General features: G+C 40.8%; 1 protein-coding gene across 1 annotated transcript in view; it reads left to right on the plus strand.

Moving 5' to 3' along the window:
* The first annotated feature begins 363 nt into the window (after nucleotides 1-363).
* The window catches only part of plppr4a (phospholipid phosphatase related 4a), a 36,198-nt gene continuing 21,139 nt past the window's right edge, over nucleotides 364-15,422 (plus strand). Inside the window, exon 1 of the mRNA XM_051700406.1 lies at nucleotides 364-727. Coding sequence (XP_051556366.1) covers nucleotides 638-727 — 90 coding nt within the window. The 5' untranslated portion in view covers nucleotides 364-637. The remainder of the gene's footprint in view (nucleotides 728-15,422) is intronic.

Here is a 15,422-nt window from a genome sequence, read left to right on the forward strand (position 1 = left end):
ATTCTTAAGACAACATATGTTCATGCATACAGTAGCCTATATTTGACAGAACCAAAAAGCACAAAAATGTTTGTATTAAAATCTGAATAATTCTGGTCACCTTAGTAATAACTTGAGACACCAACAATGCAAACTATTGTGTTCTGAATGTTCACGAATAGGCTATTTAAAAAAACTATCTTCTTCGTTCTATGGCATATTTGAAACCATTCGACAATAATGATACAGTAGTTTGATTGTGAACAAGCGTGCACACCCCCACCCGTACACACACACACACACACACACGTGCGCGCGCTTCGGGTAAAAATGGGTTTTTAGCACACCTCTGACGTCATTTGGTGAGCATATTGCCTTTAATCAGAAGGTTGAAGGTTGGCTTGAAACATTAATCGATGGAAAGACATTGTTAATATCTCCATCAGCAGCGCTCAGGGGATGGTGGTTGTGTTGTCATGGTTTCGGAGTCATGCTGGATTTGGCGATAAAGGGAATTTGCCAGGTTTGATACAGCATATTCCCCTGTGTCTGAATCCACAGTAAAAGCGCACTTGGGGATGGAGAAAGCGGTAGCTTAAAGGAGCGCAATTAATCACACCAGTTGGGCTTCACTGTTCACTGTTAGTCATAGAGGGACATGCCTTTAAACATGTCTGCAAAAGAAAGACTCAAAGGCAAGATGACCAAAGACAGCGTTACCTTGCTGCCCTGCTTTTATTTCGTGGAGGTAAGTGAATTTAATGATTCAGAGCGTTGGTGTGGTCGTAGACGACCTGTTTACGTAAATGTCTTATTTCTTATGTCTTATGACTCCTTTATACTAGACAGTAGATTAAATGGTCTCGGTTAACGCGCTTGTCACGTTCAAAATCCAAACAAAAATGCAGAAGAGCACATTATCCACAGCCAGTGGCTATTCTGCATTAGACTCACGTTAACTTTACATACGTGTAGTATTGGCCATGTAAATGGCACAATACATTGTATTTGAAGGGAAAATATATTGTGTAAAAAAATATTTACACGCAAAAATGTTTGCTGGCTCGTGTGCATCATATCGTGTTGTGCATCATGGTGTCTGCAATTTAAAAACATTCTTATTCTGATCATGGTACAGTGAGTAGACAGTATTTAAAGGCATAGACACTATATGACCATAAAACTAATGAAATGATGATTATGTCAAATAATAGAAAGACATGATTCTGCAAAATAAAACCTAAAAATAGTCATTCTTTATACGTTGTTGTTATAAGTTTGTCACACAAAAACCTCCCTGCAACGTTATGGAAAGGTTAGTTTATGGTTATAAAAAATATAACCTAAAAATTATGTTCATAGAACATTAAGGGTTGGTTCCCAAAGAAATGGCCAGATTGGAACCTTGCACTAACGTTAGGGGGGCATTCTGTGTTTGCTTGGCTATAATTACTTTATGTCAAGGTGAAGAGAATCATGCACAGGCTTATGAAGTGGGACAGGTATAATCTTCTGTAAATGTGGTTTGATGATGGTATCAAGGGCAAATGCTCTCTGTCACAGAATTCATAGGGCACCATTTAGTTTAATGGGGTTAAAATATGGAGAGTTATTACATGAATCTGATGTGGCCTAGATATCCAAAGGAATTTAGCACTGATCACTGGTGCCATGGAGATGATGGTGTCAGGAATAGAGAGGCTCAGGACCCAAACGCAAAAATCCAACATAAAACTCCCACAAGGGGGGAAAACAATTAACATAAACTACCCGAAGGGGAAAAAACAAAGGAAATATAATCGAGGGCTGGGGCAGAAGGCATCGGGCAGAACAGGGCCGACCGGGTAGGGATGAACAGGACAGGAAACTAGACTGACCGACAGACTGACTGACTAAAATAAACAAACAAATACACAGGACAGACTGGAAAAGATGACTGGAAACAAGACGAACTGGCACTGGACAGCAAACACAAGGAGACTAAAATAGGAAGAGAAATCAAATGGGTTAACAGGGGACAGGTGAGGTAAACAAACTAACAATAATCAAACAAGGAGGCGGGGTATGACATAAGACAGAGAGATGCAGCAATACAGAAACAAAACAAAGCCACGTGCTTTCACAAGACAGCAAAACACCCGAATGGCATGAGCGCACATCGCCAAGACAGTAAGGCAATATATGCCCATGCCAACCAACAAACAAGACAAGAGAATGCATAGCAATGCCAAACAAAGTGATGCCACACATTCTCACACTAAACAAAACCTGAGTGTACATCGCGAGGCAAACGCCACGCAATGCACACAACAGGTGACAAAAACAAGACAGGACACCTGTGCGAGAGTTCGACCACCCGAAACCTCAGACCAAAGTGACCGAACCTCAGCACAACGTGAAGACAGCTCGTGACCTGGGCGCGCAGCGCAAAGCGAGCGCAACGTGCATCCATGATCGCAAGAGACAGACATAGATTACTGACAAGAGCGCATGCCACCAAGATGTCAAGTGTAATGCACTCCTGCCAATACAGGACAAGACATGGAACATGAGTGTCTGGATCCCGACACCGAAACCGAACCAGACAGAAGGGTCAGGATCCAGACACCATGCTCCAGACATGAAACAAGACCGACCGAAAACACAGACAGACATGGGACGATAATGCCACGGTCCTGTCGGACAAAAACCCAGACTGACAGAGTGACAGGACCGTGACAGATGGTGGCAGTCCTTGATCTGTCATGTGACTTGTATATTTATAAAGCCCCAAAGCTGAATTGCTTACTTCCCAAGTATTAAAGAATTGTAAACATTCTATTGTATGTATTAAATATCATGGTCATGAACTATAGATACTGTCTTTCTACTCTGTGAAAACATTTAATGAGAAATGAAGGCATAATGAACTAATGGTAGATGTAATTTGTAGCTATATAAAAAAACAAATTCCTAGCACTTTTTATTTTATTTATTTTTTTACATGTGAATGCCTTTTCCTTGTAGACAACCATTGTGAGTCTGTTATCTGAGTGGGATTGTTAGACTGTAAAAATGTAACAATGACTGGCGCAAGGCTTTAATCATATATGTTGCTGATATAAATATATGGCATGTATAAATTGAGATTTACATATTATCTTTATGTCATTTGGGTACTGAAGATTTCATGTGAAACAAGTGTGTTTCTGTCTGCAGCTAGTCTGGATAAGTCCCATTTTTGTTCGGATAAGACACAGAATCAAAGCTCTCTGGCAGTGCTCAAATGTGCATTATGTCCTGTTCCCAGGTGTGACCTGGTTGCCTTCTATAGAGTTGCTGTGCTGCAGAGACCTTTATTCAGTCCTAAGCTGAGAATGAATTAAAATAAAGTCAATTTAGTTTCACATCATTAATTTTACTAATCTGTTTTACTTAACCAAAATGAGCTAATAAAATGGCCAAGTAGTAACATGTTCTCCCAACAAAAAATGCCATGCATGCTTTTGACAGTTAATTTTGGTTAAGCTGAAATGGTGTACTGTATGGTACAAAACTTTCAAAATGCTTTTCTTTTATCCAAAAGCAATGTGCACTTTACTCTTTTTAGTTTTGTTGAAAAAAAATGTTTTTTTGTTTGTTAGTTTTTTTAAGATGTGGGAGATTGTTGCATTATAATCTTAATACATGATTCTCAGGTTTTAATGTTTTGCAACTTTGAAAATGCTTAGGCTACACAGCGTTTTCTTCTGATTTTTGGAAATGAAGTATCAGAGGTGGGTATTAATGTGCTACATTTACTCCGTTACATTTACTTGAGTAACTTTTTGGAGAAAATGTACTTTTAAGAGTAGATTTAATGTGTACTTTTTACTCTTACTCAAGTGAAATTCAAATGAAAAAAAATGTACTCTTCATTACAATGGGGGACGTTACTGTCGTTACATTACTGGTTTTAATTTAATGAGTGTTATTAAATACCTAATTTATTGAGAGATTTTTGAATGGGACTTTTACGGCACCGGATCTTTACAGCAGCGCTCTGTCACTCGACTCAATTTCATCACTGCAGCAACAGCTGTAAGCATTCAAAACAAACACTTTTTTATTTCACACAATGAAAATGAAGAATTACATTTAAGCGATGCCTTCATTCAACACCAAAACAAGCGGGAATTGAATTACGGATTCAACTAAGAAAAAACGTTGCGGTAAGTTGTGGTGATAATGATAACGAAACAAGGCTTGTTTGTTATGGAAATGGTTGGTTTCAGCATGATTCTAAACCTACGGGCTCTGTTGATCTCAGTTTTTAAGTATACATTTTCTTATATCAGTGCTCAACAATATATCAGTGCACATAAATCCATGTTACAAACTGTCTACAACAGACGCGAGCGATGTCGCGTCACAACACCATGCGGACACATCCATTGTAGACAGCGTCATTGATTATAATGGGAGCAATTTGTTTTTGTAACATCGTGCCACACCACTCACGTCTGATGTAGACAGAACATTATTTTGCTCTGCTGATCACGTGCTTAATAATGCAGCACGAACATACAGCCATATGCATTATAAAGCACACATGTGATGTGTTTTTCTTAAGGACAACTAAAATAAGCCTAAACATGCTTCTAAACAGAGATAAAGTGCAACTTCACTTTTTATTGCACAAATCTAATGATCTAAATTCATTTGTCAGTGTATGTACTGTAAGCTACAGAATATACTGAACTAAGAATCCATGCAGGATTTTAAAAAGTTGTGAAATAGCAACATTAGGCAGTAATAATGCATGATCTTGCTTTGATTCATAACTAAGAATATACAATATTATACATAATAGTATAATTGAGCCTGTGAGATGTTTAGTTTTTTCTGTAATAATTGCTAGGAACGTTTCCAAACTTTTCTTCTAATTTTCAAACCCGATCTGTCAAGCATCCTTAAAGTGATAGTTCACCCATAAATGAATATTCTGTCATCATTTAGACTCATTCTCATTGTTCCAAACCTTTGTGTCTTTGTCTTCTCTGGAACCAAAAACAAGGTGTTAGGCAGAATGTTAGAGAGTGACATCCTCAGTCATCATTCAATTTCAAAAATGACAAACAAATGGAAGTAAATGGTGACTGAGGCTAAATTTATGTCTAAAATCTTAATTGTGTTCATTGTGTCCAAGTCATACTGGTTTAGAACATGAGGGTGAATAAATGATATCATAATTTTCAGTATGTTTTTTGGCTACTCTACCCACCTCTGTGAAGTATGTATTTTAGTAACTTGTATGTTAAAAAATCAATGACAAATATTTGAAGCTTAAAGGAATATTCCGTTCAATACAAGTTAAGCTCAATCTACAGCATTTGTGGCATAATATTGATTACCACAAAAAAATCAGTATTTTTCTTTAAAAAAAAAAAAACCTGTTCCAGTGAAACACTTACAATGGAAGTGAATGGGGCCAATTCGTAAACGTTAAAATACTTGCTATTTCAAAAGTATAGCCATAAGACATAAACAATATGCGTGTTAACATGATTTTAGTGTGATAAAATCGCTTACTAAACTTTTCTGTGTAAAGTTATAGCCAATTTTACAACTTTGTTGCCATGACAATGTTATGTCAACAAACCCTAAAATGACTGAAAAAATTATGATTTAAACAACTTTACAGCTCAAATAATACATGAGTTTTATCAGAAGAATTAATGTAAGTGCTTTTATAAAATTATAAGCTTCACATTTCTGCCTTTAAACCCTCCAAAAATTGGCTCCATTCACTTCTGTTGTAAGTGCCACACTGTGACCTTGATTTTTGTTTTTTTACTTTTTTTTATTAACATTTTTATTGATTCCATACACAAAAACCAATAAACACAACATAAAATACGGAATCAGTTATATAAATTAAAACCCCTCCCCCCGAACATCCCACCCGACACAAACACACATTACAGTGGTCTCTTACAATTATAACAAAAATTTAGAAAAAAACAAAAAAACAAAAATACTTTCAAAAACAAGAGAGCACTTACACATCAAACTAAAAATTAAAAATCCCTCTCCACTTCCCCTCCCCGAGAACCCTCCAAGAAATCCATATATCCACCCCACTTCCTATTAAACAAATCCCACTTTCCCAACCTTCTGTAGATTGCCTCCTGAAATGCCGCAATCTCACTCATCTCCCCTCAACCTCTCAAGTGGCTATCCCCAAAATATATGACCTCCCCATCACCCAAATTGCAGAGTCTGGGGCAAAATGAAAACCGTGTGTCCAACACATCACACATCAATCCCTGAATTTTCAACCAAAATTCCTGTATTTTAACACATCCCCAAAAAACATGGGTTGTGTCCCCGTCTTCTGATTGGCATTGCCAGTAGGTGGGTGTGTCTTTAAGACCAAGTCTATACAATCTAGAGGGGGTCCAATATAATCGATTCAAAATCTTAAATTGCATCAGACGTACCCTTGAATCTCTGATGTAGACTTGATGTTTTTTAGAATCTTAGCCCACACTCCCTCCTCCAATACCAAATTTAAATCTCTCTCCCATAATCTTTTGAGAGAAGCTGAAGCTCCATCCCCCAGACTCAACAGGGAGTAATACACTGATGCCTCATGACCTTTTCCAAAAGCAGTTATCACCACTTCTAGAGTATCTGCCCTTTAAGGGGGGTGTATGCTACTCCCAAAAATAGTACAGAGCAGGTGGCACAGCTGTAAGTACCTGAAGAACTGAGATCTAGGAATCCTGAAATGTTGGACCAAATTTTCAAACGATCTCAACCCACCACTCTCATATAGGTCACCGAGTGTATTAACACCCCTCTCAATCCACTCTGACCAGCGGAAAGGGGACTCACCAATACACAACTTTGGGTTTAGCCATATGCTCGAGGCAACATTTAAATAAATGTCTGAATTAAACACTCTGGACACTTTTGTCCATAGCGCATGTAGATGCGAGATAACGGGGTGCGACTTAACTTCTCCAATTTGTTTAATAGAAAGGCTTTGTAATAGTAAAATAGGGGCAATACTTTCTGTTCAATTCCAAACCAGGGAGGGGCTCTCTCAGGTGGAAGTGACCAATGAACTAAATGTCTGAGACCGAATACATAATAATAAAACAATATCTTGGGTAGGCCTAGCCCACCTTTGTCAATCGGTCTATGCAACTTGTTGCAATGTAACCTGGGACGTTTTCCATTCCAAATGAAGGACTTCACTATGCTATCAAATTGCTTGAAATAAGAGAGGGGGACATCTACAGGGAGAGACTGTAGTAGGTAGTTGGATTTTGGAATACAGTTCATTTTAATAACATTAACCTTCCCAATCATCGATAAATGTAATGAAGCCCACCTACTCACATCACTCGAAAACCTTTTTATTAAAGGGTCAAAATTAACTCTGACTAAATCACATAATTTTGCTGGGAATAAAATGCCCAAATACTTAATGCCCTGTTTGGGCCATTGAAAGGCGCCCGGCTGAAAAGCCGTTACTGGGCAGTACGCTGTCAGAGCTAAAGCTTCAGATTTAGACCAATTAACTCTGTATCCAGAAAATGTTGAAAAGAAATTAATAATTCTGTGGAGACAAGGCATACATCTAGTGGGGTTGGAGACGAATAATAAAATATCATCTGTGTAAAGTAAAAGCTTATGCGCCACGCCTCCCGCCGTCACCCCTGGAAAATCATCCTCCTTTCTTATTGTGGCTGCTAATGGTTCCAGGGCAAGACAACAATAATGGGGAAAGAGGGCAACCCTGCCGAGTGCCCCTATTCAGAGTAAAATAATCTGAAATTAATCCATTTGTTTGTACCGCCGCTACAGGGTGTCTATAAAGTAACGTAAACCATCCAATAAAAGTATTTCCGAACCCATACATTTCCAGCATCTTAAAAAGATAATCCCATTCTACCATATCAAACGCCTTTTCGGCGTCAAGTGAGGTGGCAGCGAACGGAGTCTGATCATTTGCCACTGACCACGTGATATTAATGAGATGCCTAATGTTGTCACAAGAGCTGCGGCCCCTAATAAACCCCACCTGATCTATATGTATAAGAGATGTCATAACTTAATCGGTTAGCCAGAAATTTTGCCAAAATTTTTATATCTAGCTGGATCAGGGAAATTGGATGGTAACTTTTACACTCGCTTGGATCTTTGTCCTTTTTAAGAATCAGACTGATCCGGGCTTGTGTCATGGTTGGGGGAAGCTTTCCATTCTTTAATGACTCTATAAACTTCTAACAAAAGTGGAGCCAATTCTGTTGCATAAGATCTAAAAAATTCAGCGGCAAAGCCATCTGGTCCCGGAGACTTGCCAGTAGGCAAGGCCTTAATTACCTTGCCAAGCTCCTCCAAGATTATCTCAGATTCAAGAGAATTTTTTTGCTCAGTCGTCAGTTTAGGGAGTTCTAATGGTTCCACAAATTTTCTAATATCTTCATCAGTAGACGAAGACATGGAACTATAAAGATCAAGATATAATTCTTTAAAGGCATTATTAATATCAATGGCCGAGGTAAAAATTTCACCACCAGCAGATTTCACTGAGGGAATGGTAGAAAAAGACTCTCTCTGCTTTATATATCTAGCCAGAAGCTTCCCTGCTTTGTCCCCAGACTCAAAGTATGACTGTCTTGCCCTGAATAAGCAAAACTCCACCTTCCGTGACAAAATAGTATTATATCTGTATTTCAATCGGGTCAATTCTCTGAGGCCATCAGATGACATTTGGCGCTTCAGTTCTGCCTCGGCACTTTTAATATTCTCTTCCAACTCCACGAGTTCTCGTGCTTTGGATATTTTGGTGAATGAGGCATAATGTATGATCTGACCCCTAAGAACCGCCTTAAGTGCCTCCAAGCCATGCCCACAGAGGATACTGAGGACCAGTTGGTCTCCATATAAACATAGTTTTCGGTCTTTAACATTTGTTGGAAATCAGGATTTTGCAAAAGGGATACATTAAAGCACCAACTATATGATTTATTTTTCTCTATATGTGGCAACACCTCTAAACTCACCAGGGCATGATCTGACACTAAAATGTTTCCAATTGAGCAATCAACAACAGATGAAATGAGGGATTTAGATATATAAAAAAAATCTATTCTAGAATAAATCTTATGGACTGATGAAAAAAAAATATATAATCCCTACCAGATGGGTTCATAAGTCTCCAAATATCTGTAAGACCAAGATTTTTACACATCCTGTGAAGCGTCAATGTTGCTCTAGTGGGCTTGCACACTTTTGCTTCACTATGATCAAGGACTGAGTACATCAAAAGATGAAAGTCTCCTCCCAATATTATATCATGAGGGGTGCCAGCGGCTTGCAACATCCCTTCAAGATCTATAAAAAAGCCCTGATCATCAGCATTAGGTGTGTAAATATTAGCCAAAATCAACCTTTGCCCTGAATTTCTGCTAAAACTATAGTGACTCTTCCTAATTTATCTTTAATCTGTTTGAGAAATTTGAATTGTAGGTGTTTATTTATCACTATAATGACTCCCCTGCTCTTACTTGACCCAGCACTAAAGAAAACATGCCCACCCCATTTCTTCCCAAATTTTTCCGCTTCCTGCGAGGAGAGATGTGTTTCTTGAAGAAACACTATATCACATTTCTTACGCTTAAGAAAAGAAATAAAATTTCCTTCTTTTTATGGGGTGCCCCAACCCATTCACATTCCATGTGGAGAGAGACAATCCATTCACATTAACATTTGACATTTTGATATAATAGAAAAATAAACTGTTTGTCAAAAATAAGATTATACAGACCACATTCCCCATTAATGCAACAATAAAACCCTGAACAAAACAAACAGAAAAAAGAAAAACGTGTGCATTAACCCCGCGCACAACAGCGCCAACCGGTGTCAATCCCTCTAAACTCAAAGAGCCCATATACGCCTATGAGAACCCCCGTGACAACTTTGCCGTCGGATTGTTCAAGTCCAGTGCTTCTGTACAGATTTTGTGAGGCAAAATTACATAACAGAAAATACTTTGTAAAACAGACCCCAGCCAACAGGCAGAATAAACAGACAGAATGTGTAGATTCATTCACAGAACCGTCCTGAAGGTGTGCTCCTCCACAAAACAAACATAAAGCCGCTCAGCCCCCTCGGACAGACAAACAAGTATTTCAAGTGAACCAGAGTGCAGCAGATGATGCAATCATTCCAATGTCCCGTGAAAACACTCCACAAAAACAAACTCCAGCCAACAGGAGGCACAAGCACAAAGAACGATCAGATTCATCCACAGCTGACCCAAAGCAGCGCCACTCCACAAAACAATCTCCAGCCACCAGGCAGAGCCAGCACATAACGAAACAAAACAGGCATCCCGGTTCTTCGGATGATCAAGAGTCAAATTCACTCGGAGGCCACACAAAAAAAAAATACATCATGACTTACTCCGTCAGCTTCACAAAAGACGTCCTCCGTGTGGGCATGTAGATATTTTACGGTCATCCATAGTGTCCACTCTCAATCTGGCTGGGAACTTCAGTGCAAAAGCGATCCTCCGTCAATGCAAAAGTTTCTTGAAGGAGAAGTGTTATTCCAAAAACAAACTCCAGCTTCTAGGCAGAGCCAACGCAGAAAGAAACAAAAATGGCGCCCAGCTTCCTCAGACAATCAAGTTATGTACAGCGAGTCAGTCCACTCACACAAGCAACATGCAGTGGTTCACTCACCCATAGTTTCCACAAAGGACAGTGCTTTTTGGGGGCATAAATATACTCTGCGGCCATCCCCGGTGTCCATTTCCAGCACATCCGGAAACATCAACGCAAAAGCGATCCCCACTGATGCAAGAGCTTCCCACATTCCTTGAACCGATCGCGCCTCTCTCCTGTTGAACTCGCCAAGTCCGGGAACAAGAAAATACCATGATTCTTCCAAGAAAGCTCTCCCTCGCTCCTCGTCTGGCGCAACACGAGATCCCCATCGGATGATCCCAGAAATCTGGCCAGAATCGATCGGGGCCTGTCTCCCTCAGCAGATCCGTGAGCTGGGACCCTGTGAGCCCACTCGACCCCCAGTCCACGGCCTGTCATGTCGAGCAGACTTGGGAAGAGCCCGTCCAGGAACCCCACCATATCTCCACCCCCCTCATGCTCAGGAACTCCAACAATTCGCATATTGCTCCTTCGATTTCTATTTTCGAGATCTTCCAATTTTTCAAAAATGCATTCCAAATCTATTTTGGACATGGGCGGATTAGCAGATAATTCCCTTTCCGATGACTCAAGATAATCGATTCATTTCTCAACTTCTGCGACTCTTGTGACCAACTCAGAGAATTTTGTTTCCATCACTGTAATAGATCGACGTATTACAGCGAGATCCTCCAAGTCAGCAACAACCTTCGTCAGCATCACCGAGATGTTGGACAGCTGACGCTGAATTCCTTCTCCCGTCGCACTTTCCAACTCGAGTCCCAGGCTCGCAGGCCCGTCAGAGGCCTCAGCTTGAACACTTAAGTGTCTTTTAATGTCTCCAGAGTCTGAGGATTTTGACTTCTTTGCCATGTTTACCTCAAAGAGCAAATATGTAACTGGGTGTATCGAATCTCACCGGATTATAACATGAAAATAATTAAAAACTAGCAAAGTGCGCAGAGCTCGCCGTTTACACGTCTGCTCCTTGCATGGCGTCACGTGACCCACGATTTTTGGGGGGGTTTTTTTAAGAAAAGGAGGGACAAGTGGAAATTATTTTTTTGTGGTAATCAACCTTATGACACAAATGCTGTCAACTGAGCTTATCTTGTATTGAACCTAGAATATTCCTTTAAGACACACCAAAATATACACTATATTGCCAAAAGTATTCGCTCATTTGCCTTTAGATGCATATGAACTTAAGTGACATCCCATTCTTAATCAATAGGGTTTAATATGATGTCGGCCCACCCTTTGCAGCTATAACAGATTCAGCTCTTCTGGGAAGGCTTTCCACAAGGTTTAGGAGTGTGTTTATGGGAATTTTTGACCATTCTTCCAGAAGCGCATTTGTGAGGTCAGACACTGATGTTGGACGAGAAGGCCTGGCTCGCAGTCTTCACTCTAATTCATCCCAAAGGTGCTCTATCAGGTTGAGGTCAGGACTCTGTGCAGGCCAGTCAAGTTCTTCCACACCAAACTCGCTTATCCATGTCTTTATGGACCTTGCTTTGTGCACTGGTGCGCAGTCATGTTGGAACAGGAAGGGGCCATCCCCAAACTGTTCCCACAAAGTTGGGAGCATGGAATTGTCCAAAATCTCTTGGTATGCTGAAGCATTAAGAGTTCCTTTCACTGGAACTAAGGGGCCAAGCCCAGCTCCTGAAAAACAACCCCACACCATAATCCCCCTTCCACCAAACTATCACAGTACCATGCTGGAATTCACTGAGCTCCTGAGAGTGGCCCATTCTTTCACAAATGTTTGTAGAAGCAGTCTGCATGCCTAGGTGCTTCATTTTATACACCTGTGGCCATGGAAGTGATTGGAACACCTGAATTCAATTATTTGGATGGGTGAGCGAATACTTTTGGCAATATAGTGTAATTTACTGCTATGTATATAGAAACTGATTGCTCAACTCTACAAAAAGTTTTACAAGTAAATTTAAATTTAAAAGGAAAATTATAAAATTATAGTAAAATTATTCTTAAAATTGATCCAGAAAAATACTATAGAGTTTATGAGTATCAGTGCAGATACATGCTATTGTAGAATGCAGCATCAGTTGAAGCAGTTCAGAGAGTGCAAGTGTTTTTTTCTGCAGATGCTCTCCTCATCTTAGAAGGAGGTTGATTACAGTAATTAAATCCCCCCCCCCCCACCTTTAATCTTCATACTGTCCGTCCAAGTTTTCTAATTATTCAGTACTACGGCACATTTTTCCTTTGTATAGCACAGCACAACACATTTTCTCCTGGGAGCTGCAGCACAGTGTAAACATCTCCAGCTTATCCTTGCTCATTGAGGTACTATGAGGTATTATAGGGTGAACCATGTTAATCACAACAGCAATTCCCTAAAGCACTTTCCTGTATTTTACACTGAGAATAACCTTCATTGTCATGTAATCGCACATCTTCAGTGTAACCTTAGCATGAACCCAGCACAGGTAGAGACTGTAAAAAGCTTCAGGGCTGTAACTCCAGCAGTTTCATGCAAACCCTCAGGATAACTGATCATGCCATAATGAAACAGAGTGCTTGACACAGCCATGGTAGATGGCATGCTCAGTCAGGTTTTAGAAGCAAGGATGTCCCAATGCATTTCCAGATTTAGCTGTGGTTTTTACTGTGCAAAATTAAGTGATCTAAATCTAAATGTTCTTGTAACTCAACTGAAAGAACGTGGCACTAGCGATGCCAAGGTCATGGGCTAAATTCCCAGGGAACACATATACTGATAACATGTATAACTTAAATGCAGTGTACTGTAAGTAACTAGTGACTGCCATACTGTGACAAATCACGAACGCTCTTAAAGATGGAGGAGGTGGGAGCTGGGTAAACAATCCAAAACGTAAAACTTTTATTAAAAACACTTTTCAGTGTGACACAAAATAAAATTGATTTTCAGCACACCATCCTCGACCCACACACACAGCTTTGTGTGTCTCTCTCACTGTTAGTTCTGGCTGCGGCTTTATCTCTCGCCTGCTAACACCATAATCGCCAACAGCTGAGAGAGATAATTCTCCCCAGGTGTCCATCCCGGCCTCGCTCCACACCATCTTCACTCGGCCATGCCCTGCTCGCCACACATTCATATCAGTATAAATCAGCGGTTCTCAAGATTCTGCATTAGGACATCAATTGGCGAACCAACACTGTACCAAAGTTGGCAATTGTACACAAAAATGTCCTTAAAATCAAAAACTTAAATGTATTACTGTAATATTACCATGAACTGCATAACGATATGTAAAACTAGATAGGAAAAGTTCATCAATAAATATTTTGATGTTGACTTTACAAAGCCTAGTCTGAAAGTGTATGACAGTTCTCTGGCTTTCTTGTGAAGGAGGAAGCAGGAGCCGGTCAAACAATCCACATGAGTTTTTAATTTACACTCTTTTCAGTGTAACACACAAAAGGATGCTTTTCAGATGAATACTGCATACACACACAGACACATAAAGCTTTGTGCGTCTCTCTCTCTCTCTCTCCTCCGGCAGTTTGGACTGCCCTTTTATCCCCCTCCAGCTCTCACTGCAACACAAAACAGCTGTTAGAGGTGATTTCCCACAGGTGTCAATCCTTACCATTCTTCCTCTCCATGCCCACATCACCAAATACCTTCTCAGGCCTGTCATTTCTGGAGAGGAAATCCACAACTGCCATCTGCGACCCCGGCCTGTGGAGCACCTTGAACTTAAAAGGCTGGAGAGCCAGATACCAATGGGAGATCCGTGCGTTGGTATTCTTCATGCGATGGAGCCACTAGAGCGGGGCGTGGTCCAAACAGAGGGTGAAAGCACGCCCCAACAGATAGTACCTGAGGGTGAGGACTGCCCACTTGATGGCCAAACACTCCTTCTCCACTGTGCTATACTTAGTGTCTCTCAACGAGAGCTTATGACTAACATACAGCATGGGGTGGTCCTCCCCCTCTATCATCTGTGACAGTACCACTCCCACCCCCTGTCCGATGCGTCCATCTGCAAGATGAAAGGGTGAGGGAAATCAGCAATAACGTCCAGCTGCAAAGCGCAGCTTTTACCCGAGTGAACGCCTGCTGACATGGCTCCATCCACTGGACCGGATCTGGTGCCCCATTTTTAGTAAGATCAGTCAGTGGGCTGGTGATGGTCGAATAATTAGGCACAAACCTACGATAATAGCCAGCCAGCCCCAGGAACTCTCACCTCCTTTTTGGTCTTAGGTCTCGGGCAGGCTGCAATCGCTGTGGTCTTATGAATCTGGGGATGCACCTGCCCATGACCCAAGTGGAAGCCCAGATACCATAATTCCACCCACCCAATTGCGTACTTCTTTGGGTTTGCCGTGAGTCCCGCCCATCTCAACGATCTCAGGACAGCCCTCAGGTGCCGCAGGTGCTGCTGTCAATCGTTACTGAAAATGATGATGTCATCCAGATAGGCAGCGGCATAAGCAGCGTGCGGTCTGAGGATTCTTTCCATGAGCCACTGAAACGTAGCCAGGGCCCCGAACAAACCGAACGGAAGTGTCACGAATTGGTGTAATCGGAATGGTGTGGAAAATGGCATCTTTTCACGGGACATGAGAGTTAAGGGTATCTGCCAATATCCCTTCGTTAAATCCAGTGTCAAATAAAAGCATGCCACGCCTACCCGATTGAGCAGTTAATCAATCTGAGGCATTGGGTACTCATCAAATTTAGACACCGTATTTACTTTTCTATAATACACACAGAACCAGACCGAGCTG

This window comes from Myxocyprinus asiaticus, chromosome 6 (assembly GCF_019703515.2).
Source record: "Myxocyprinus asiaticus isolate MX2 ecotype Aquarium Trade chromosome 6, UBuf_Myxa_2, whole genome shotgun sequence".
In the NCBI taxonomy this organism is placed as follows: domain Eukaryota; kingdom Metazoa; phylum Chordata; class Actinopteri; order Cypriniformes; family Catostomidae; genus Myxocyprinus; species Myxocyprinus asiaticus.